The sequence below is a fragment of the Salvelinus namaycush genome, chromosome 31 (assembly GCF_016432855.1).
Source record: "Salvelinus namaycush isolate Seneca chromosome 31, SaNama_1.0, whole genome shotgun sequence".
NCBI classification, from domain to species: Eukaryota; Metazoa; Chordata; class Actinopteri; order Salmoniformes; family Salmonidae; genus Salvelinus; species Salvelinus namaycush.
The window spans coordinates 12,597,818-12,621,061 of NC_052337.1; the positions used below are offsets into that span (position 1 = coordinate 12,597,818).

Genomic DNA, 23,244 nt, shown 5'->3' on the forward strand with positions numbered 1-23,244 from the left:
GGAGGAGAGGCCTCATTTAACACAGTCAATTCATCAGGCTTAAACCATGTTTCAGTCAGACCAATCACATCAAGATTATGATCAGTGATTAGTTCATTGACTATAACTGCCTTGGAAGTTAGGGATTTAACATTAAGCAGCCCTATTTTGAGATGTGATATATCACAATCTCTTTCAATAATTACAGGAATGGAGGAGGTTTTTATTCCAGTGAGATTGCTAAGGCAAACACCGCCATGTTTATTTTTGCCCAACCTAGGTCGAGGCACAGACACAGTCTCAATGGGGATAGCTGAGCTGACTACACTGACTGTGCTAGTGGCAGACTCCACTAAGCTGGCAGGCTGGCTAACAGCCTGCTGCCTGGCCTGCACCCTATCTCATTGTGGAGCTAGAGGAGTTAGAGCCCTGTCTATGTTCATAGATAATATGAGAGCACCCCTCCAGCTAGGATGGAGTCCGTCACTCCACAGCAGGCCAGGCTTGGTCCTGTTTGTGGGTGAGTCCCAGAAAGAGGGCCACTTATCTACAAATTCTATCTTTTGGGAGGGGCAGAAAACAGTTTTCAACCAGGGATTGAGTTGTGAGACTCTGCTGTAGAGCTCATCACTCCCCCTACCTGGGAGGGGGCCAGAGACAATTACTCGATCCCGACACATCTTTCTAGCTGATTTACATGCTGAACCTATGTTGCGCTTGGTGACCTCTGACTGTTTCATCCTAACATTGTTGGTGCCGACGTGGATAACAATATCCCTATACTCTCTATACTCGCTAGTTTTAGCCTTAGCCAGCACCATCTTCAGATTAGCCTTTACGTATGTAGCCCTGCCCCCTAGTAAACAGTGTATGATCGCTGGATTATTCTTTTTAAGTCTAATATTGTGGGTAATGGATTCACCAATGACTAGTGTTTTCAATTTGTCAGAGCTAATGGTGGGAGGCTTCGGCGTCTCAGACCCAGTAACAGGTGGAGGCGAGACCAGAGAAGGTTCGGCCTCTGACTTCGACTCGTTGCTTAATGGGGAGAACCGGTTGAAAGTTTCTGTTGGCTGAATAAGCGACACCGGTTGAGGACTCCTACAGCATTTCCTTCCAGAAGCCATGAGAAAATTGTCCGGCTGTGTGGACTGTGCGAGGGGATTTATACTACTATTTGTACTTATTGGTGGCACAGACGCTGTTTCATCCTTTCATACACTTCAATTACCCTTGCCTAACGATTGCGTCTGAAGCTGGGCTTGCAGCACAGCTATCCTCACCATAAGGCAATTGTTCTCTTGTATATTATGAGTACAGCGACTGCAATTAGAAGGCATGATGTTAATGTTACTACAGCTTCAGCTGGTGGAGGTCCTGTTGAACCATGTCCAGATAAAGCGTCCGGGGTGAAAAAACTGAATGAAAAATTATTGAGGTAAAAAATGTAAATATAAAACGGTAATTAAAAACTAAAAACTGTAGCAGGTAGCAAAGTGGCAGGTAGCAAGGTAGCAAAGTAACGTTAGCAACAAACTGCACAACATCACTTAAACAAGTCCACAAGTTGTGGTTAACTAATGGTTAATACTGTGTGTATTGCAGCTACTGTCTGAGAGCCAAATCAACATGGTGAAGGTGGTGAACACTGTGAGCGATGCTCTCAGCTCCATGCAGAAGGAGACAGGGGGACTGAAGGCTCGGGTCAAGGCTGACCTACAGAGGGCACCGGTCAGAGGGGCTCGTCTCAAAGGCTGTGCCAATGGTAAGTCTGATAGCTGTCTGTCCGTGTCTGGCTAGCTGGCTGGCTTGCTGGCTAGTTATGTGGCTGACTGGCTATGTGGCCGGCCGGCCAGCAGGCTGGCTGGCTATGTGGCTGGCTGGCTATGTGGCCGGCTGGCTGGCTGGCTTTGTGGCTGGCTGATTGGCTGGCTGGCTGGCTGTCTGACTGTGTGGCTGTCTGGTTATGTAGCTGACTGGCTGGTTATGTAACTGGCTGGCTCTGTGGCTGGCTGGCTATGTAGCTGCCTGGATTGCTGGCTGTTTGGCTGTCTGTCTGTCTGTCTGGTTGCCTAACTATCTGTCTGTGTCTGCCATTCATGCATATGTCTATGTGTGTGTTTCTCTGTGTCTTCATATGTGTCTGTCTCTGTCTGTCTCTGTATACATACTGTATAGCTATCTGTGTTATTCAATAGTGTACTGTATCTCTATCTGCCAGTGGCAGAGATGAAGATTACCTCATTACCATTGGTGCTTGTGTTGAATGTATGAGTGCTGAATATACAGTACAGTATGTAAATAGAATTATTATTTTTTTATTTTATTTAACCATTATTTAACCAGGTAGGCTAGTTGAGAACAAGTTCTCATCTCGACCTGGCCAAGATAAAGCATAGCAGTTTGACATATACAACAACACAGAGTTACACATGGAAAAACAAACATACAGTCAGTAATACAGTAGAAAAAAATAAAACAAAAAGTCTATATACAGTGAGTACAAATGAGGTAAGATAAGGGAGTTAAGGCAATAAATAGGCCATGGTGGCAAAGTAATTACAATATAGCAATTAAACACTGGAATAGTAGATGTGCAGAAGATGAATGTGCAAGTAGAGATACTGGGGTGCAAAGGAGCAAGATAAATAAATAAATAAATAAATACAATATGGGGATGAGGTAGTTGGATGGGCTGTTTACAGATTGGCTATGTATAGGTGCAGTGATCTGTGAGCTGCTCTGACAGCTGGTGCTTAAAGCTAGTGAGGGAGATATGAGTCTCCAGCTTCAGTGATTTTTGCAGTTCGTTCCAGTCATTGGCAGCAGAGAACTGGAAGGAAAGGCGGCCAAAGGATGAATTGGCTTTGAGGGTGACCAGTGATATATACCTGCTGGAGCACGTGCTACGAGTGGGTGCTGCTATGGTGACCAGTGAGCTGAGATAAGGCGGTGCTTTACATAGCAGAGACTTGTAGATGACCTGGAGCCAGTGGGTTTGGCGACGAGTATGAAGCGAGGGCCAGCCAACGAGAGCATACAGGTCGCAGTGGTGGGTAGAATATGGGGCTTTGGTGACAAAACGGATGGCACTGTGATAGACTGCATCCAATTGGTTGAGTAGCGTGTTGGAGGCTATTTTATTAATGACATCGCCGAAGTCGAGCATCGTTAGGATGGTCAGTTTTACGAGGGTATGTTTGGCAGCATGAGTGAAGGATGCTTTGTTGCGAAATAGGAAGCCGATTCTAGATTTCATTTTGGATTGGAGATGTTTAATGTGAGTCTGGAAGGAGAGTTTACAGTCTAACCAGACACCTAGGTATTTGTAGTTATCCACATATTCTAAGTCAGAGTCGTCCAGAGTAGTGATGCTGGACGGGCGGGCAGGTGCGGGCAGTGATCGGTTGAAGAGCATGCATTTAGTTTTACTTGCGTTTAAGAGCAGTTAGAGGCCACGGAAGGAGAGTTGTATGGCAATGAAGCTCGTCTGGAGGTTAGTTAACACAGTGTCCATTGAACGACCAGAAGTAGACAGAATGGTGTCGTCTGCGTAGAGGTGGATTAGAGAATCACTAGCAGCAAGAGCGACATCATTGATGTATACAGAGAAGAGAGTCGGCCCGAGAATTGAACCTTGTGGCACCCCCATAGAGACTGCCAGAGGTCCAGACAACTGGCCCTCCGATTTGACACACTGAACTCTATCAGAGAAGTAGTTTGTAAACCAGGCGAGGCAATCATTTGAGAAACCAAGGCTGTTGAGTCTGCCATTAAGAATGTTGGGTTTGACAGAGTCGAAAGCCTTGGCCAGGTCGATGAATACGGCTGCACAGTAATGTCTCTTATCGATGGCGGTTATGATATCATTTAGGACCTTGAGCGTGGCTGAGGTGCACCCATGATCAGCTCTGAAACCAGATTGCATAGCGGAGAAGGTACAGTGAGATTCGAAATGGTCGGTAATCTGTTTGTTAACTTGGGTTTCGAAGACCTTAGAAAGGCAGGGTAGGATAGATATACGTCTGTAGCAGTTTGGGTCTAGAGTGTCTCCCCCTTTGAAGAGGGGGATGACCGCTGCAGCTCCAATCTTTGATGATCTCAGACGATACGAAAGAGAGGTTGAACAGGCTTGTGATAGGGGTTGCAACAATTTCGGCAGATCATTTTAGAAAGAGAGGGCCCAGATTGTCTAGCCCGGCTGATTTGTAAGGGTCCAGATTTTGCAGCTCTTTCAGAACATCAGCTCTCTGGATTTGGGTGAAGGAGAAATCGGGGAGGCTTGGGCGAGTTGCTGTGGAGAGTGCAGGGCTATTGACCAGGGTAGGGGTAGCCAGGTGGAAAGCATGGCCAGCCATAGAAAAATGCTTATTGAAATTCTCAATTATGGTGGATTTATCGGTGGTGACAGTGTTTCCTAGCCTCAGTGCAGTGGGCAGCTGGGAGGAGGTGCTCTTATTCTCCATGGACTTTACAGTGTCCCAGCACTTTTTTAAGTTTGTGATACAGAATGCAAATTTCTGCTTGAAAAAACTAGCCTTAGCTTTCCTAACTGCCTGTGTAAATTGGTTCCTAACTTCCCTGAATAGCATATCTCGGGGGCTATTCGATGCTAATGTAGAACGCCACAGGATGTTTTTGTGCTGGTCAAGGGCAGTCAGCTCTGGAAAGAACCCAGGGCTATATCTGTTCCTGGTTCTACATTTTTTAAAAGGGGCATACTTATTTAAGATGGTAAGGAAAGCACTTTTAAAGAATGACCAGGCATCCTCTACTGACGGGATGAGGTCAATATCCTTCCAGGATACCCGGGCCAGGTCAATTCGAAAGGCCTGCTCGCTGAAGTGTTTTAGGGAGTGTTTGACAGTGATGAGGGGTGGTCATTTGACCGCGGACCCATTACGGATGCAGGCAGTGAGGCAGTGATCCTGGAGATCTTGGTTGAAAACAGTAGAGGTATATTTGGAGGGCAAGTTTGTTAGGATGATATCTATGAGGGTGCCCGTGTTTACAGATTTGGGGTTGTGCCTGGTGGGTTCATTGATCATTTCTGTGAGATTGAGGGCATCAAGTTTAGATTGTAGGATGGCCGGGGTGTTAAGCATGTCCCAGTTTAGGTCACCTAGCAGCACGAGCTCTGAAGATAGATGGGGGCAATCAGTTCACATATGGTGTCCTGGGCACAGCTGGGGGGAGAGGGTGGCCTATAGCAGGCGGCAACAGTGAGAGAGTTGTTTCTTGAAAGGTAGATTTTTAAAAGGAGAATCTCGAATTGTTTGGGTACAGACCTGGATAGTAAGACAGAACTCTGCAGGCTATCTCTGCAGTAGATTGCAACTCCGCCCCCTTTTGCAGTTCTATCTTGTCTGAAAATGTTATTGTTAGGGATGGAAATTTCAGGGTTTTTGGTGGTCTTCCTCAGCCAGGATTCAGACACTGCTAGGACATCCGGGTTGGCAGAGTGTGCTAAAGCAGTGAATAAAACTAACTCAGGGAGGAGGCTTCTAATGTTAACATGCATGAAATCAAGGCTTTTACGGTTACAGAAGTCAACAAATGAGAGCGCCTGGGGAGTGGGAGTGGAGCTAGGCAGTAGTGATTGGAGCGTAGTGATTGGTGTGTCCATTGGGATGTTGTGCTCGGAGTGAGAGCCTGAGAAGGGCTGAGGTGTGATCCCTGAGGGAAGCTTCAAGCAAACCTACATCAGACCTAATGGAAGCTTCAGACAAACCTACATCATACCTGCCAGGAGCTTTAGATGAACCTACATCAGACCTGAGGGAAGCCTTCCAGTAGATTCTCCCTTTTCAGCCAGCCATGGAATACACAACGCCTGACACTTATGTACCACACACACACACACTCCAATGGTTATGCCACCCGAGAGTGTGTGTGTGTGTGTTTGTGTGTGTGTTTGTGCCTGTGCGTGTGTGTTTGCCACAGGCCCCAGGTTTTCATAAATATTTCACACAGATGTGTACCGCATTAAAATCCTTGATGTAATTTCACACTCTGGGATGCCTGCATATGTAGAACTAGGATGATACAGGATCCATTTCAATCACAGGGGGCTGCTGAGGGGAGGACGGCTCAAAATAATGGCCGAAACGCAGCTAAAGGAGTGGAAAAACAAAGGGGAGGGGGGTCAATATAAATATTCCGGGTGGCCATTTGATTAATTGTTCAGCCTTCTTATACAGTTGAAGTCGGAAGTTTACATATACTTAGGTTGGAGTCATTAAAACTAGTTTTTCAACCATTCCACACATTTCTCCACAAACTATAGTTTTGGCAAGTCGGTTAGGAAATCTACTTTGTGCATGACAAAAATTGTTTACAGACAGATTATTTCACTTACAATTCACTGTATCAGAAGGGTCAGATGGGTCAGAAGGGTGGGTCAGAAGTTTACATACACTAAGTTGACTGTGCCTTTAAACAGCTTGGAAAATTGCAGAAAATGATGTCATGGCTTTAGAAGCTTCTGATAGGCTAATTGACATAATTTGAGTCAATTGGAGATGTACCTGTGGATGTATTTCAAGGCCTACCTTCAAACTCACTGCCTCTTTGCTTGACATCATGGGAAGATCAAAAGATATCAGCCAAGACCTCCACAAGTCTGGTTCATCCTTGGGAGCAATTTCCAGACACCTAAAATAACCACGTTCATCTGTACAATCAATAGTACGCAAGTATAAAGACCATGGGACCACGCAGCCGTCATACCGCTCAGGAAGGAGACGAATTCTGTCTTCTAGAGATGAACGTACTTTGGTGCAAAAAGTGCAAATCAATCCCAGAACAACAGCAAAGGACCTTGTGAAGATGCAGGAGGAAACAGGTACAAAAGTATCTATATCCACAGTAGAACGAGTCCTATATCGAAATAACCTTTAAGGCCGCTCAGCAAGGAAGAAGCCACTGCTCTAAAACCACCATAAAAAAAGCCAGACTACGGTTTGCAACTGCACATGGGGACAAAGATCGTACTTCTTGATGAAATTTCCTCTGGGCTGATGAAACAAAAATAGAACTTTTTGGCCATAATGACCATTGTTATGTTTGGAGGAAAAATGCGGAGGCTTGCAAGCCGAAGAACACCATCCCAACCGTGAAGCAAGAAGGTGGCAGCATTATGTTGTGGGGGTGCTTTGCTGCAGGAGGGACTGGTGCACTTCACAAAATAGATAGCATCATGAGGAAAATGCTCACTAACAGGGATGTAAACACATTTGTGCACAAAATTTGAGGGAAATACATTTTTTGTGCGTATGGAAAATGTTGGGATATTTAATTTCAGTTCATTAGACATGGGACCAAATCTTTACATGTTGGGTTATATTTTTGTTCAGTATGGATTATCTGTAAGAAAAATAACTCTGGTACTGAATCTGAGGTTGATAGTCATTGTGCCACAACTGTAAACAACAAGCTCCAAAAATAACACAATTTTGGGAGCAAACCTCCTCCCTCTCTCTCTCACCACCCAAGGAGTCCCCATTAGGAGCCCCCCTCTTCCTCTCTGTCAAGGAAGGGTTAGATATGCCCACTGTTTGAGGCTAAGAAGTCTAGTGGAATGTTCTCCTCATCTCTGTCATTTCTCTTTGTTTATGCTTACGTAATGTTTTAACCACTTGTTTTACTTTCCAGCTTGAATTCAAACAGAGCTTTTGTTTCTCTTCTTTTTCTCTGTCCCTTTCTGTCTCTCTCTCTTACCTTCTGCATCTCTCGCTCTCTCTCTGTATCCCTTTCCCTCTCTCTCTCTGTATCTCTCTCTCTCTGTATTTCTCCCTCTCTCACTCTTTCTCTCTCTCTCTGTATCTCTCTCTCTCTCTGTATCTCTCCTCTCGCCTTCCGATCTCTCTCTCTATCTGTGTGTGTCTCTCTCTGTATTTCTCCTTCTCTCTCGCTATCCGCTCTGTCTCTCTCCCTCTGTATCTTTCTCTCTCTCTCTCTCTCTCTCTCTCTCTCTCTCTCTCTCTCTCTCTCTCTCTCTCTCTGCATCTCTCTCTCTGTATCTCTCTCTCTCTGTATTTCTCCCTCTCTCACTCTTTCTCTCTCTCTCTGTATCTCTCTCTCTCTCTCTGTATCTCTCCTCTCGCCTTCCGATCTCTCTCTCTATCTGTGTGTGTCTCTCTCTGTATTTCTCCTTCTCTCTCGCTATCCGCTCTCTCTCTCTCTCTCTCTCTCTCTCTCTCTCTCTCTCTCTGCATCTCTCTCTCTGTCTCTGTATCTCTCTAGGCTCTCGTCCTCGTGACTGTGGTGATCTGTATGCTAATGGTCAGAGGGAGGATGGCATCTACTCTGTGTTTCCCACTCACTACCCCTACGGCTTCCAGGTCTACTGTGACATGACCACGGACGGAGGGGGCTGGACTGTGAGTCATACTGTACACACACACACACACACACACACACACACACACACACACACACACACACACACACACACACACACACACACACACACACATATATATTCAGAGACACACACACACATGCACATACACATACACATACACATACACACACACACACAGAGACAGGCACAAATACACAGACAAGCAAGCTAGTAAGCACACACACACACACACACACTCAACATGAAGGGGACGGGGACCATATTCTCAAGTGTCTGCATTAGAATAGAAGAAAAACAGCCATTTATATCCTCAAGCACTCCAACAGTGTTCTTATTCATCCACAACAAAGACAGTTTATTTCCTTTCTCGCTCTCTCATTATCTTTCTCTCTACTTTCTCTCCCTCTCTCTCTCTCCTCCTCTACACTTTTATTGGGTTGGTAATCAAAATAAAAAACTCCAGAGTTAATAGGTAATGAAATGATAATTTTCATTATCTTAGCTTTATATAGGTTTTACTTTCTTACAAAGTATATCATCTGCCAAGCCACACTGAAATAAGAATCCTTCAGTGTGGAACACTCTTAATAAAATCTGTCCCAGAATGCAACATACATTTAATTTTACCAATCTTCTGGATCATCCATCTCATGAGAAACAAGAGCTCTGGAGAACAAACATTGTTTTCTTCTCCACTCCTCATGATTAAAATGCAGCACTGCTTATACCCTAGCATATTTGTATAGAAAAACCAAAGTGGGATAAATAGATTGCAATTAGATTGCGTGTTGAGCTTTAGACCTTAAACTGTAGATAAAATGATCTGAGCTGCAAAAAAAACAAGGAACATGATATGAAAAGGCTTCTACGACGGTGCCTGAGAACGCAGGTGAGAATACAGATGAGAGAAGGAGATATGAAACACAAACTTGACTACGTAGCCGTCTACGTACTACATAGAGAGAGAGAGATCGACGGAGATTGAGGGAGAGAGAGATGGAGAGAAAGAGAGAGATGAGTATTCAAAGGAGCGCAAGATAATTGAATGGGAAATGTTCCCTCTCACCGAAACATTCTCCTTCACGCTTCTGCTGCTCCGGCCTATACCTCCTGATATCATTAGTGGAGTCACCTTAACTTCTTTGGGCTGCAAGCCCGAAGCCGTGCACAATATGAAAACAGCCACTTCAAGTGCAGGGCGCGAAATTCAAAAGATATTTTTTAGAAATATTTAACTTTCACACATTAACAAGTCCAATACAGCATTTGAAAGATAAACATCTTGTGAATCCAGCCAACATGTCCGATTTTTAAAATGTTTTACAGCGAAAACACCACGTATATTTATGTTAGCTCACCACCAAATACAAAAAAGGACAGACATTTTTCACAGCACAGGTAGCATGCACAAAACCAACCTAACTAACCAAGAACCAACCAAACTAACCAAGAAACAACTTCATCAGATGACAGTCTTATAACATGTTATACAATAAATCTATGTTTTGTTCGAAAAATGTGCATATTTGAGGTATAAATCAGTTTTACATTGCAGCTACCATCATAGCTACCGTCACAAATAGCACCGAAGCAGCCAGAGTAATTACAGACACCAACGTGAAATACCTAAATACTCATCATAAAACATTTGTACAACGTAGCATCTTTTTCCCAGAATGTCTGGATATTTTTATGACACTCACCTATTCTGACCAAATAACTATTCATAAACGTTACTAAAAAATACATGTTGTATAGGAAATGATAGATACACTAGTTCTTAATGCAATCGCCGTGTTAGAATTCTAAAAATAACTTCATTACGACATCCAGCTTACGTTATAGCGAGAGAGTGCCCAAAATCTGGGCGCAAACTAATAGTACACATGTTCGACAGATATATGAAATAACATCATAAAATGGGTCCTACTTTTGATGATCTTCCATCAGAATGTTGTACAAGGGGTCCTTTGTCGGGAACAATCGTTGTTTGGTTTTAGAATGTCCTCTTCTCCAGTCAATTAGCATGGAAAGCTAGCAAAGTGGCGCGAAGCTCTCCTTCGTGAACAAACGCAGACAACGCAACACGCCTAACGTCCCGAAAAAATTTCAATAATCTAATAAAACTATATTGAAAAAACATACTTTACGATGATATTGTCACATTTATCAAATAAAATCAAAGCCGTAGATATTAGCCGTCTATAATGACAGCTTTTCAGAAGGCAATACCCGGTCACTTCTCGCGCCTTCCAGAAAACAGGAAATTGGTGTCACGTCATGCCAAGAGCTCTTATTCCACCTCAGATCAAGTTATACACTCCATTTCTTCTCTCACTGCCTGTTGACATCTAGTGGAAGGCGTATGAAGTGCATGTATACTAATACATATCAAGCACATTTATAGGCAGGCCCTAGAACAGAGCATCGATTTCAGATTTTCCACTTCCTGTCAGGAAGTTTGTGCCAAATGAGTTCTGTTTGACTCACAGATATAATTCAAACGGTTTTAGAAACTAGAGAGTGTTTTCTATCCAATAGTAATAATAATATGCATATTGTACGAGCAAGAATTGAGTACGAGGCCGTTTGAAATGGGCACCTTTTATCTGGCTACTCAATACTGCCCCTGCAGCCCAAAGAGGTTAATGCATCTCAGCGCTTTCTCAAACTTGTCGGAGTGTACATTATACACATTGCAGCTGCTCTGCTGCAACAGGCCGATGATGTACTCATTCAGCCTTTTGTTATGATGCACTGCTGAGTGCATTCTGGGATGACATGGAGCAAGTTGTGTTTGGAGCGAGTAGTGGAGCAAGTAGTTCAACTCGACTGTGACCTCTTTTATCCTCATTATAGGCTATTTTATTTACTTGAGTGTATTGACCGACGTCCTGTACAGGTTCAGAACGATGCACTGTTCTTTTTGTTTGTTTTTTTGTAGACAATTTTAGCTCTTCACAGAACGCACCGCCTTACTGGACTTTTTCGACTTCAAGCTTGCGCTGCTACCTGTGGCTAGCTTGCTTTTTAGCAGGACCCTTAATGGCTACAGACGGCTATCCAATGGATGTCAATGGCCAACCATTGAGTGTCCAATGCTACTTCCTGCCTATAAATGGGCATGATACGTATTAGTATACATGGACTTCATAGACCTTCCCCTGGATGTCAAGAGGCGGTGAGAGAAGAAATTGAGTGTTTATCTTGGTCTGAAGTGGAATACAAGCTCTTTGTATGACGTGTCCCCCATTTCCTGTTTTCTGGAGAGCGCGAGGAGGTACCTGGATTTGCCTTCTGTTTAGCTGCCGTTATGGACGACCAATATCTCCGGCTTTGATTTTATTTGATACATGTGACCATATCATCGTAAAGTATGTTTTTTCAATATAGCTTAATCAGATTATTGAAATTTTTTCGGGAGTTTTGTCGTGTTCCGTTCTCTGAGTTTGTTGACGATGGAGAGATTCGCGCCACTTGGCTAGTGCGCTTGCTAATTCAAGAGGGAAAGTGGCCGTTCTAAATCCAAACAACGATTGTTCCCGACAAAGGACCCCTTGTCCAACATTCTGATGAAAGATCAGCAAAAGTAAGAAACATTTTATGATGCTATTTCATATATCTGTCGTACATGTGAACTAGTCGTCGGCGCCCAACTTTTGGGTACTCTAGCTATGTCGCTGGATGTCGTAATGAAGTTATTTTTTAGAATTCTAACACGGCGATTTCATTAAGAACTAATGGATCTATCATTTCCTATACAACATGTATTTTTTTGTTATGTTTATGAATAGCTATTTGGTCAGAATATGTGTGTCAGAAAAAGTGTCAGAAAAATATCCGGACGTTGTGGGAAATAGTAGCTACGTTAGCACAATGTGTAACCACTGATTTCAGCTCTAAATATGCACATTTTCGAACAAAACATAAGTGTATGTATAACCTGATGTTATAGGACTGTCATCTGATGAAGAATATCAAGGTTAGTCAAAAATTATATATCTTTTACTGGTTTGTCACGATCGCTAACTTTTACTGCTGGGGAAGGGCTTGTGTTTCTGGCTATTGTGGTAAGCTAATATAACGCTATATTGTGTTTTCGCTGTAAAACACTTAATAAATCGGAAATATTGGCTGGAATCACAAGATGCCTGTCTTTCATTTGCTGTACACTATGTATTTTTCAGAAATGTTTTATGATGAGTAATTAGGTATTTGACCTTGGTGTCTGTAATTATTCTGGCTGCTTTCGGTGCAATTTCTGATTGTAGCTGCAATGTAAACTATGATTTATACCTGAAATATGCACATTTTTCGAACAAAACATAGATTTATTGAATAACATGTTATAAGACTGTCATCTGATGAAGTTGTTTGTTGGTTAGTTTGGTTGGTTCTTGGTTAGTTAGGTTGGCTTTGTGCATGCTACCTGTGCTGTGAAAAATGTCTGTCCTTTTTTGTATTTGGTGGTGAGCTAACATAAATATACGTGCTGTTTTCGCTGTAAAACATTTAAAAAATCGGACATGTTGGCTGGATTCACAAGATGTGTACCTTTCATTTGCTGTATTGGACTTGTTAATGTGTGAAAGTTAAATATTTAAAAAATATATATTTTGAATTTCGCGCCCTGCACTTGAGCTGGCTGTTGTCATATTGTGGGCGGCCTCGGGCTTGCAGCCAGAAGAAGTTAAATAAATAAGACCTACCGTAATTTCCGGACTATAAGCCGCTACTTTTTCCCATGCTTTGAACCTCGCGGCTTATACAATGACGCGGCTAATTTATGGATTTTTCCCGCTTTCACAAGATTCATGCCGCCAAAAAACTGAGCACCGTCACATAATGTGACCCATCATTCTGATTACGGTAGTCATTTTGTCACCCTCATCATGGCAAAGACACGGAGAAATGCATATGATGCAGCTTTCAAGTTAAAGGCGATCGATCTGGCTGTTGGAAAAGGAAATAGAGCTGCTGCACGGGAGCTTGGCCTTAATGAGTCGATGATAAGACGTTGGAAACAGCAGCGTGAGGAACTGACTCAGTGCAAAAAGACAACAAAAGCTTTCAGAGGGAAGAAAATCAGATGGCCCGAACTAGAAAATGAGCTTGAAGACTGGGTCAACACACAGAGAGCAGACGGCCGAGGTGTTTCAACTGTGCAGATCCGACTGAAAGCCAAAACAATCGCCACCACAATGAAGTTTGAGGATTTTAGGTTGGCACCTGCGGCTTATAGACATGTGCGGCTTATTTATGTACAAAATACATATATTTTTTAAATTCAGTGGGTGCGGCTTATATTCAGGTGCGCTTAATAGTCCAGAAATTACGGTACACGACTTTTAACAGCACTTTACTCAACACTAGTGAGACTCATGTCGCCTGCGGTAGGCCTACAGTATATCGAAAAATATGACGTGACTCTCCGCCAATAATTACATATAGAGAATTGGAGGATATTTCTGTAATTCAGTGATATTTATTCCCATAGTAATTCATTATGGATCCATAACTAAATAAACATTGGCATTTTGAAAGAGTATTTTTATCATTATTTTATTAACAAAAGCATAAAGATGACATTATTAGTTACATTGTTTTAGTTTGAATGTGCAGACTGGCACTAAGAACAGAACAGAGGGAACGTTTCCCTTGTCAACGCCATTATTAGAGCAATGCCCCTTAAAGTGTTGCCAGTGTGGCGGGGTGGGGTCCACCACCTCTCCCCCTTCCTCCTGCTCCCTTCCCCATGGGCTAGGTTGGTCTTCTGTGCGCAGCTCTGTGGCCCATCCCATGCCCCCTGCCCTCGTGCCTTGAACCTCGCTGGCTTTCAGTGGATACAGCTGGAGAACCACAAGGCAATTCCATTGTGCGCCACTCGGGAGCCATGACCATTATGACCAATATATATTGTCCTGCTAATAACAGGGTAAATAATATATCTGGGAGAATTTCCAAGGGGCTTCTATATAATTCTAAATTAATAATAATAAAAATAATAATAATCGCTTTGTTTAAAAAATAATAATATTTTGGAGATGATTTTGTTGTCAAATAACGTAAAATGAGTGAGAAAGGCCATTCTTGAACCTGGGATGAGACATTGTTACTAATTTGTAAATAAAGCCAGTTTGTTATTTAGAATAATTTATTTCTGTTTTTAGAGGGAGAGAAACCAAAATCTCATGGGTCTCCCAGTCGAGGGCAGCACAGGTACTGAACCAGCATCTGTAGCAACACAGCTTGTATTGCTATGCAGTGTCTTAGACCGTTGCGCCACTCAGGCGCTTTATAACGTGACCGGTCGGGAGTGGCGTACAGTACTACAGTAAGAGCAAAATAATCCTAATAAAATTATAAAAACCTTAGTGTAACAACAGTTTTAGTAAGTAATACTGAAGCACAATTATCAGTTTCTATTTAGGTTTATGTTGATCATTCATTGTCAGTTAGAGACACAGTAGGACCCAAAAACATAATCAGTGGTCTAACTCCCTCTTGTGCTGGACTGGAGCAATGAAGTGGTGACGCAGGGTACCGTACTAAACCAGCAAAATTGCAAAACTTTTAGTGGAGCAACCACTGTAACTATGTTAAATCAGTATTTTTTATTTTGGGTGTACATAACCTGGATATATGAAAGATATTTGTACTGCGATAAATGTAACTCAACTGTTAACTAAACCAACTTAAAACACCCTGAAAAATCAACTATTTTGCAGAGCATTCTGACAAACACACCACATATGTATACAGCCAATTTAATTTTTGCTAACGAGCTCAGTGACCATTGTCCCATTGCCTGCATTAGATTTACTAAGCTACCGAAATTGCAAAGAACTTCCAATGAGCAACATTTCCTGTATGACCCAGGGGTTGCATGATTGGAAGGGTGCGTCCTCTGTCTCTGATTCGGATAAGGCCCTGTAAATGTATTCTTTCTCTGTTTAACTCTGCTGAATAAAGCATGCCCCATATAACAGATTACGGGTAAAAGACAGATCTAGCCCATGGTTTTGCAGTCAACTTTCCTGCCAGTTCTTGACTACGGTGACACTTTTTTTATTGGAATGGTGCAGCCACTACTCTTAAACCTGCTGGGGGGTTGACAGTTCACACTATTTTGTAAATTACAGGAGAGGACTCTCCAACCCCCTCCAGTATGTGCCAAAGGAATGTCTTTGGTTTGCCCGAAGACTCTTAACACGTTCAAAAAGTGAATACTGGAACAATATTTATAACATAAGAATGTGGGGAATGTTCAGTGGTGATCTAAAGAATAATCATTTCATATGGGTTTTTATTTTGTGATGTCATTAGAAATGGTATAAAGGAAATACTGTAACTTGGAAATGATATCCCCTTTATCTGTCATGTTTCCATCCAGTATGTTGTTCTTATAATTTGAAAAATAATGAAAGTTATTTTGTTAAGATATGAATGTGATTTTAGGAGTCATAAGAGATAATTTGCTATCTATAGCATTTGCACAGTAAGTAGCCATGCCCCAAGTGAGGTCAGAGAGCGTGTCAGCCTGACGGAACTGACCTTTTCGTCCAGAGTGCATAAAAGGACTGGTAAGAAATTAACATGCAGACCAGAACATCGTCAGGTTGCAGCTGCGCGTGTAATGTGGTTTAAATCCTGAATGTCAATACAAGGTGTAGGCGAGAAGCTCATCTCTCTGACAATCACTGGTACGGCTGATTAGCTGTCCTAAGTCAAATATCTAGAAAAGGGAATATTAAGTGGGACCATCCTACTACTCTTCAAACGATCATATTCTACTACTTTACTCAAATCACCATATTCTCCTACTCTCATCACCAATGGGAGCCGTCGACACTTCTGTCTATCTCCCGAGGAGCATCTTCCAGAGTAAACAACAGTAAAATACGGGAAAGGAGAGACCCCTTTTGGACAATCAGATATTTACAAGCGTGCCGCTGAAAGGCTAACCCTCATCCTTCCTAAGAAGGCTTGGTTCCGACAGAGATAAATGACAAACAAAGACACTCGCACGTAAATACATTTATAATTTCTTACTTCAAATGGGCGGTGGTTTGTGTGCAAAGTATATGATTACTGTGAGAATAGTTCTAAAATGTATCAACAATAAGTGTCCCTTTTTCTCTCTCTCTCTTCCCCCACTCTTCATTTTATGTGTAACAAGCCACCATGTGTTGTCAGTCCGCCAGCGACCTTTTTTGCATCTATTAAGTGTGTATGTTATCCAGTTTTATAATTTAGTTAGCTAGTAAATAGATAATTAAACCAATTTGTGTAGTACTGATGTCACGTTCCTGACCGGTTTTCTGTTGTTTTGTATGTGTTTAGTTGGTCAGGGCGTGAGTTGGGGTGGGTAGTCTATGTTATGTGTTTTCTATGTTGGGTTAATGGTTTGCCTGGTATGGTTCTCAATTAGAGGTCAGGTGTTTGACGTTTCCTCTGATTGAGAGCCATATTAAGGTAGGTTGTTCTCACTGTTTGTTTGTGGGTGATTGTTCCTGTGTCAGTGTATACCACATGGGACTGTTTCGTTTGTTCGTTCGTTTTAGGTAGTCTGTTCCTGTTCGTGCGTTCTTCGTCTATATGTAAGTTCGTTTGTTTCAGGTCTGTTGCCTTCGTTTATTGTTTTGTAGTTTGTTCTAGTGTTTTGTCAGTGTTTCGTCTGTTAAATAAATTCAGTATGTATTCATCACCCGTTGCGCCTTGGTCCGTTCAATCACCACAAGACGAACGTTACAACTGAATCATAAGTAAGGCTGAGTTTTTTGCAGATGCATGAGGTTACGACTGTTCAGAATGATGATATGATAATAGGTTATGATAAGTTTACTGTTTTATGGATGTCATAGGTTACGACTGTTCAGAATGATGATATGATAATAGGTTATGATAAGTTTACTGTTTTATGGATGTCATAGGTAACGACCTTTTAGAGTTTAATTTGGGAGATGATAACTCTTTAAACAGCCGCTCTCGTGGTGCCCCAAATTCCTAATGAGTTAATTGTTACATGATTCATTTTCTCAGGTAACATTTAAACATAGTTAGTTGATTTGAAAAATGACAGTCATCAGATTAATGAATGTAAAATCACGACACCGTTCACAGGGTTAAAACTCTTGAGATTCCTCGGGTCTCCACCGAACTAGGTAAATCCGCTTTAAGTTTTAACGCTTCACATTTTTGAAATCCCTCACAAAATGAATGACATTTGCCACTAGGGCAGTTTAAAACCCTAATGAAAAATGAGTTCACAGAGGTGTGCAATTGTTTTGATTGGTTGACTTTAATCATTTGTTTATGATGGCTGTTTGTTTGTGACGTTCTAATGTAATGTACTTGTATCTTGTTATTTTATCTTGTGGTTTTATATTTTATTTTATTTCCTCAGGGCACCATTGAAGATGAGACCCTGGTCTCAATTGGGCTTCCCTGATTATATAAAAGTTCATAATAAAAAGGGAGACAGAAGGAGAGAGATTGAGAGAGAGAATTGAAGAGGGAAGAATGAGAGATTAAGAGCATCTCTTGGATAGATGTAAGGAGGTATTTAGGGAGTTATACAGAGGCCCAGGCTGTGGATCCCTGTGTCACAGTAAGCATAGACTTATCTATCCCAAAGCAAATCTAATGTGACAGACAACTCTCAGCACTACACTCAGTTGTTCATAAACTATAGACATGCCCAGTCGCACATTAAATGAACAAACCAATGTGTCACTGTGAGAGTGTCAAAGACATGTTGCTCTGCTCTTAGCCATACTAGAATTCTAAGTTGTTTATTTTCAGAGTCAAGACACTTGTCTTCCTGTAATAGGCTTTTGATAAGGATTTGATTTCCAAATACAGTGGCATATGATGAGGATAGAATGGAATTGGGTTTCGTAACATATTGTACTATATGTAATTTGTAGCATGTGTGGTAGTGTAGTAATAAAATAAGACACATGGATAACATATGAAGACATAAGACAGCTGAACATTAAAGTAATGGACTACATGTTTACATTGATTATGAGACTGTGGTAATGGAAATCTCCTAAGGGACGTTCTGGCTCTTGTATTTTCTCCATTGTGCTGACAGACTGACTAGACATGTCAGCGCCTGGGCACTTGGACACACTAGATTTATAGTCTACCCATTACACTAAACAAAACATACATGTCAGACAGATAGGCGCTTAAAGAAATTGGACACTAGACACATAGTCTGCTGATTCTTTAAAGAGATACACATGTCAGAGAAATATGTGTTTAGGGCACTTAGACCCACTAGACATATAGTCTGACCAGTCCATTATGTACATACATGTCAGACACATAGGCACATGAAGAAAGTTGAGACACTGGGATAGAGGGTCTGGCCACCATGATAAACTGATTGAAAGCAGATGGTGGTGAATGACTTCATAGGGGATGGACATAATATTATATGGGTATAAATATAAAGGACTGGACTTCTGAGGGGTGTGTGTTCCGCGGACATTCCAGATTGCAATACAATTGTAATAAAAACATTTATTTGAGTTCACAAAAGTTCTTGTAAGAGTTATATTTGAAGTGATTTTCCACGACACATGCCATACGAATTGCAGGATTTTCTTTGTATTATTATTTTTTTGCATTTTGTAACATATCATACAAAATGGATTACGTAGTACACAATTGTGTACCATTTTTGGGAACCTGTTTTGGCTCGTGAGCGCTACTTTCAAAACTCCTGGCTGAAAAGATTCAAAACCGAACCCTAGCATCACTTTAAGTTGTTTGTTGTCAAAGGGAAGACACCTGTCTTCCTTTGATAGGCTTTTGACAAGGGTTTGATAACTAAATACATTTGGGTATGATTAGGATAGGAGAGAAATGTCAGGTTGTTTGTGTTTTTGGGAGGTGTTTGGTATCAAGTGATCCAACACTTGGCTAGCTGGGTGTAGACTAAACAGATGTGTTTGGTATCAAGTGATCCAACACTTGGCTGGGTGTAGAGTTAACAGAGGTGTTTGGTATCACGTGATCCAACACTTGGCTAGCTGGGTGTAGACTAAACAGAGGTGTTTGGTATCAAGTGATCCAACACTTGGCTAGCTGGTTGTAGACTAAACAGAGGTGTTTGGTATCAAGTGATCCAACACTTGGCTAGCTGGTTGTAGACTAAACAGAGGTGTTTGGTATCAAGTGATCCAACACTTGGCTAGCTGGGTGTAGACTAAACAGAGGTGTTTGGTATCAAGTGATCCAACACTTGGCTAGCTGGGTGTAGACTAAACAGAGGTGTTTGGTATCAAGTGATCCAACACTTGGCTAGCTGGGTGTAGACTAAACAGAGGTGTTTGGTATCAAGTGATCCAACACTTGGCTAGCTGGGTGTAGACTAAACAGAGGTGTTTGGTATCAAGTGATCCAACACTTGGCTAGCTGGGTGTAGACTAAACAGAGGTGTTTGGTATCAAGTGATCCAACACTTGGCTAGCTGGGTGTAGACTAAACAGAGGTGTTTGGTATCAAGTGATCCAACACTTGGCTAGCTGGTTGTAGACTAAACAGAGGTGTTTGGTATCAAGTGATCCAACACTTGGCTAGCTGGTTGTAGACTAAACAGAGGTGTTTGGTATCAAGTGATCCAACACTTGGCTAGCTGGTTGTAGACTAAACAGAGGTGTTTGGTATCAAGTGATCCAACACTTGGCTAGCTGGTTGTAGACTAAACAGAGGTGTTTGGTATCAAGTGATCCAACACTTGGCTAGCTGGTTGTAGACTAAACAGAGGTGTTTGGTATCAAGTGATCCAACACTTGGCTAGCTGGTTGTAGACTAAACAGAGGTGTTTGGTATCAAGTGATCCAACACTTGGCTAGCTGGGTGTAGACTAAACAGAGGTGTTTGGTATCAAGTGATCCAACACTTGGCTAGCTGGGTGTAGACTAAACAGAGGTGTTTGGTATCAAGTGATCCAACACTTGGCTGGGTGTAGAGTTAACAGAGGTGTTTGGTATCACGTGATCCAACACTTGGCTAGCTGGTTGTAGACTAAACAGAGGTGTTTGGTATCAAGTGATCCAATACTTGGCTAGCTGGTTGTAGACTAAACAGAGGTGTTTGGTATCAAGTGATCCAACACTTGGCTAGCTGGGTGTAGACTAAACAGAGGTGTTTGGTATCAAGTGATCCAACACTTGGCTGGGTGTAGAGTTAACAGAGGTGTTTGGTATCACGTGATCCAACACTTGGCTAGCTGGTTGTAGACTAAACAGAGGTGTTTGGTATCAAGTGATCCAACACTTGGCTAGCTGGTTGTAGACTAAACAGAGGTGTTTGGTATCAAGTGATCCAACACTTGGCTAGCTGGGTGTAGACTAAACAGAGGTGTTTGGTATCAAGTGATCCAACACTTGGCTAGCTGGGTGTAGACTAAACAGAGGTGTTTGGTATCACGTGATCCAACACTTGGCTAGCTGGTTGTAGACTAAACAGAGGTGTTTGGTATCAAGTGATCCAACACTTGGCTAGCTGGGTGTAGACTAAACAGAGGTGTTTGGTATCAAGTGATCCAACACTTGGCTAGCTGGGTGTAGAGTTAACAGAGGTGTTTGGTATCACGTGATCCAACACTTGGCTAGCTGGTTGTAGAATAAACAGAGGTGTTTGGTATCAAGTGATCCAACACTTGGCTAGCTGGGTGTAGACTAAACAGAGGTGTTTGGTATCAAGTGATCCAACACTTGGCTAGCTGGGTGTAGACTAAACAGAGGTGTTTGGTATCAAGTGATCCAACACTTGGCTAGCTGGTTGTAGACTAAACAGAGGTGTTTGGTATCAAGTGATCCAACACTTGGCTAGCTGGGTGTAGACTAAACAGAGGTGTTTGGTATCAAGTGATCCAACACTTGGCTAGCTGGTTGTAGACTAAACAGAGGTGTTTGGTATCAAGTGATCCAACACTTGGCTAGCTGATTGTGTAGACTAAACAGAGGTGTTTGGTATCAAGTGATCCAACACTTGGCTAGCTGGTTGTAGACTAAACAGAGGTGTTTGGTATCAAGTGATCCAACACTTGGCTAGCTGGGTGTAGACTAAACAGAGGTGTTTGGTATCAAGTGATCCAACACTTGGCTAGCTGGGTGTAGACTAAACAGAGGTGTTTGGTATCACGTGATCCAACACTTGGCTAGCTGGGTGTAGACTAAACAGAGGTGTTTGGTATCAAGTGATCCAACACTTGGCTAGCTGGGTGTAGACTAAACAGAGGTGTTTGGTATCAAGTGATCCAACACTTGGCTAGCTGGGTGTAGAGTTAACAGAGGTGTTTGGTATCAAGTGATCCAACACTTGGCTAGCTGGGTGTAGACTAAACAGAGGTGTTTGGTATCAAGTGATCCAACACTTGGCTAGCTGGGTGTAGACTAAACAGAGGTGTTTGGTATCACGTGATCCAACACTTGGCTAGCTGGGTGTAGACTAAACAGAGGTGTTTGGTATCAAGTGATCCAACACTTGGCTAGCTGGGTGTAGACTAAACAGAGGTGTTTGGTATCAAGTGATCCAACACTTGGCTAGCTGGGTGTAGAGTTAACAGAGGTGTTTGGTATCACGTGATCCAACACTTGGCTAGCTGGGTGTAAACTAAACAGAGGTGTTTGGTATCAAGTGATCCAACACTTGGCTGGGTGTAGAGTTAACAGAGGTGTTTGGTATCACGTGATCCAACACTTGGCTAGCTGGTTGTAGACTAAACAGAGGTGTTTGGTATCAAGTGATCCAACACTTGGCTAGCTGGTTGTAGACTAAACAGAGGTGTTTGGTATCAAGTGATCCAACACTTGGCTAGCTGGTTGTAGACTAAACAGAGGTGTTTGGTATCAAGTGATCCAACACTTGGCTAGCTGGGTGTAGACTAAACAGAGGTGTTTGGTATCAAGTGATCCAACACTTGGCTGGGTGTAGAGTTAACAGAGGTGTTTGGTATCACGTGATCCAACACTTGGCTAGCTGGTTGTAGACTAAACAGAGGTGTTTGGTATCAAGTGATCCAACACTTGGCTAGCTGGTTGTAGACTAAACAGAGGTGTTTGGTATCAAGTGATCCAACACTTGGCTAGCTGGTTGTAGACTAAACAGAGGTGTTTGGTATCAAGTGATCCAACACTTGGCTAGCTGGTTGTAGACTAAACAGAGGTGTTTGGTATCAAGTGATCCAACACTTGGCTAGCTGGTTGTAGACTAAACAGAGGTGTTTGGTATCAAGTGATCCAACACTTGGCTAGCTGGTTGTAGACTAAACAGAGGTGTTTGGTATCAAGTGATCCAACACTTGGCTAGCTGGGTGTAGACTAAACAGAGGTGTTTGGTATCAAGTGATCCAACACTTGGCTAGCTGGGTGTAGACTAAACAGAGGTGTTTGGTATCAAGTGATCCAACACTTGGCTAGCTGGGTGTAGACTAAACAGAGGTGTTTGGTATCAAGTGATCCAACACTTGGCTAGCTGGGTGTAGACTAAACAGAGGTGTTTGGTATCAAGTGATCCAACACTTGGCTAGCTGGTTGTAGACTAAACAGAGGTGTTTGGTATCAAGTGATCCAATACTTGGCTAGCTGGTTGTAGACTAAACAGAGGTGTTTGGTATCAAGTGATCCAACACTTGGCTAGCTGGGTGTAGACTAAACAGAGGTGTTTGGTATCAAGTGATCCAACACTTGGCTGGGTGTAGAGTTAACAGAGGTGTTTGGTATCACGTGATCCAACACTTGGCTAGCTGGTTGTAGACTAAACAGAGGTGTTTGGTATCAAGTGATCCAACACTTGGCTAGCTGGTTGTAGACTAAACAGAGGTGTTTGGTATCAAGTGATCCAACACTTGGCTAGCTGGGTGTAGACTAAACAGAGGT

General features: G+C 42.4%; 1 protein-coding gene across 1 annotated transcript in view; it reads left to right on the plus strand.

Moving 5' to 3' along the window:
- The window catches only part of LOC120026338 (fibrinogen C domain-containing protein 1-like), a 197,745-nt gene that overhangs the window by 41,714 nt on the left and 132,787 nt on the right, over positions 1-23,244 (plus strand). Inside the window, exons 2-4 of the mRNA XM_038971180.1 lie at positions 1,585-1,748; positions 3,537-3,538; positions 8,224-8,360. Of these exons, the coding sequence (XP_038827108.1) occupies positions 1,585-1,748; positions 3,537-3,538; positions 8,224-8,360 (303 nt within the window). The remainder of the gene's footprint in view (positions 1-1,584; positions 1,749-3,536; positions 3,539-8,223; positions 8,361-23,244) is intronic.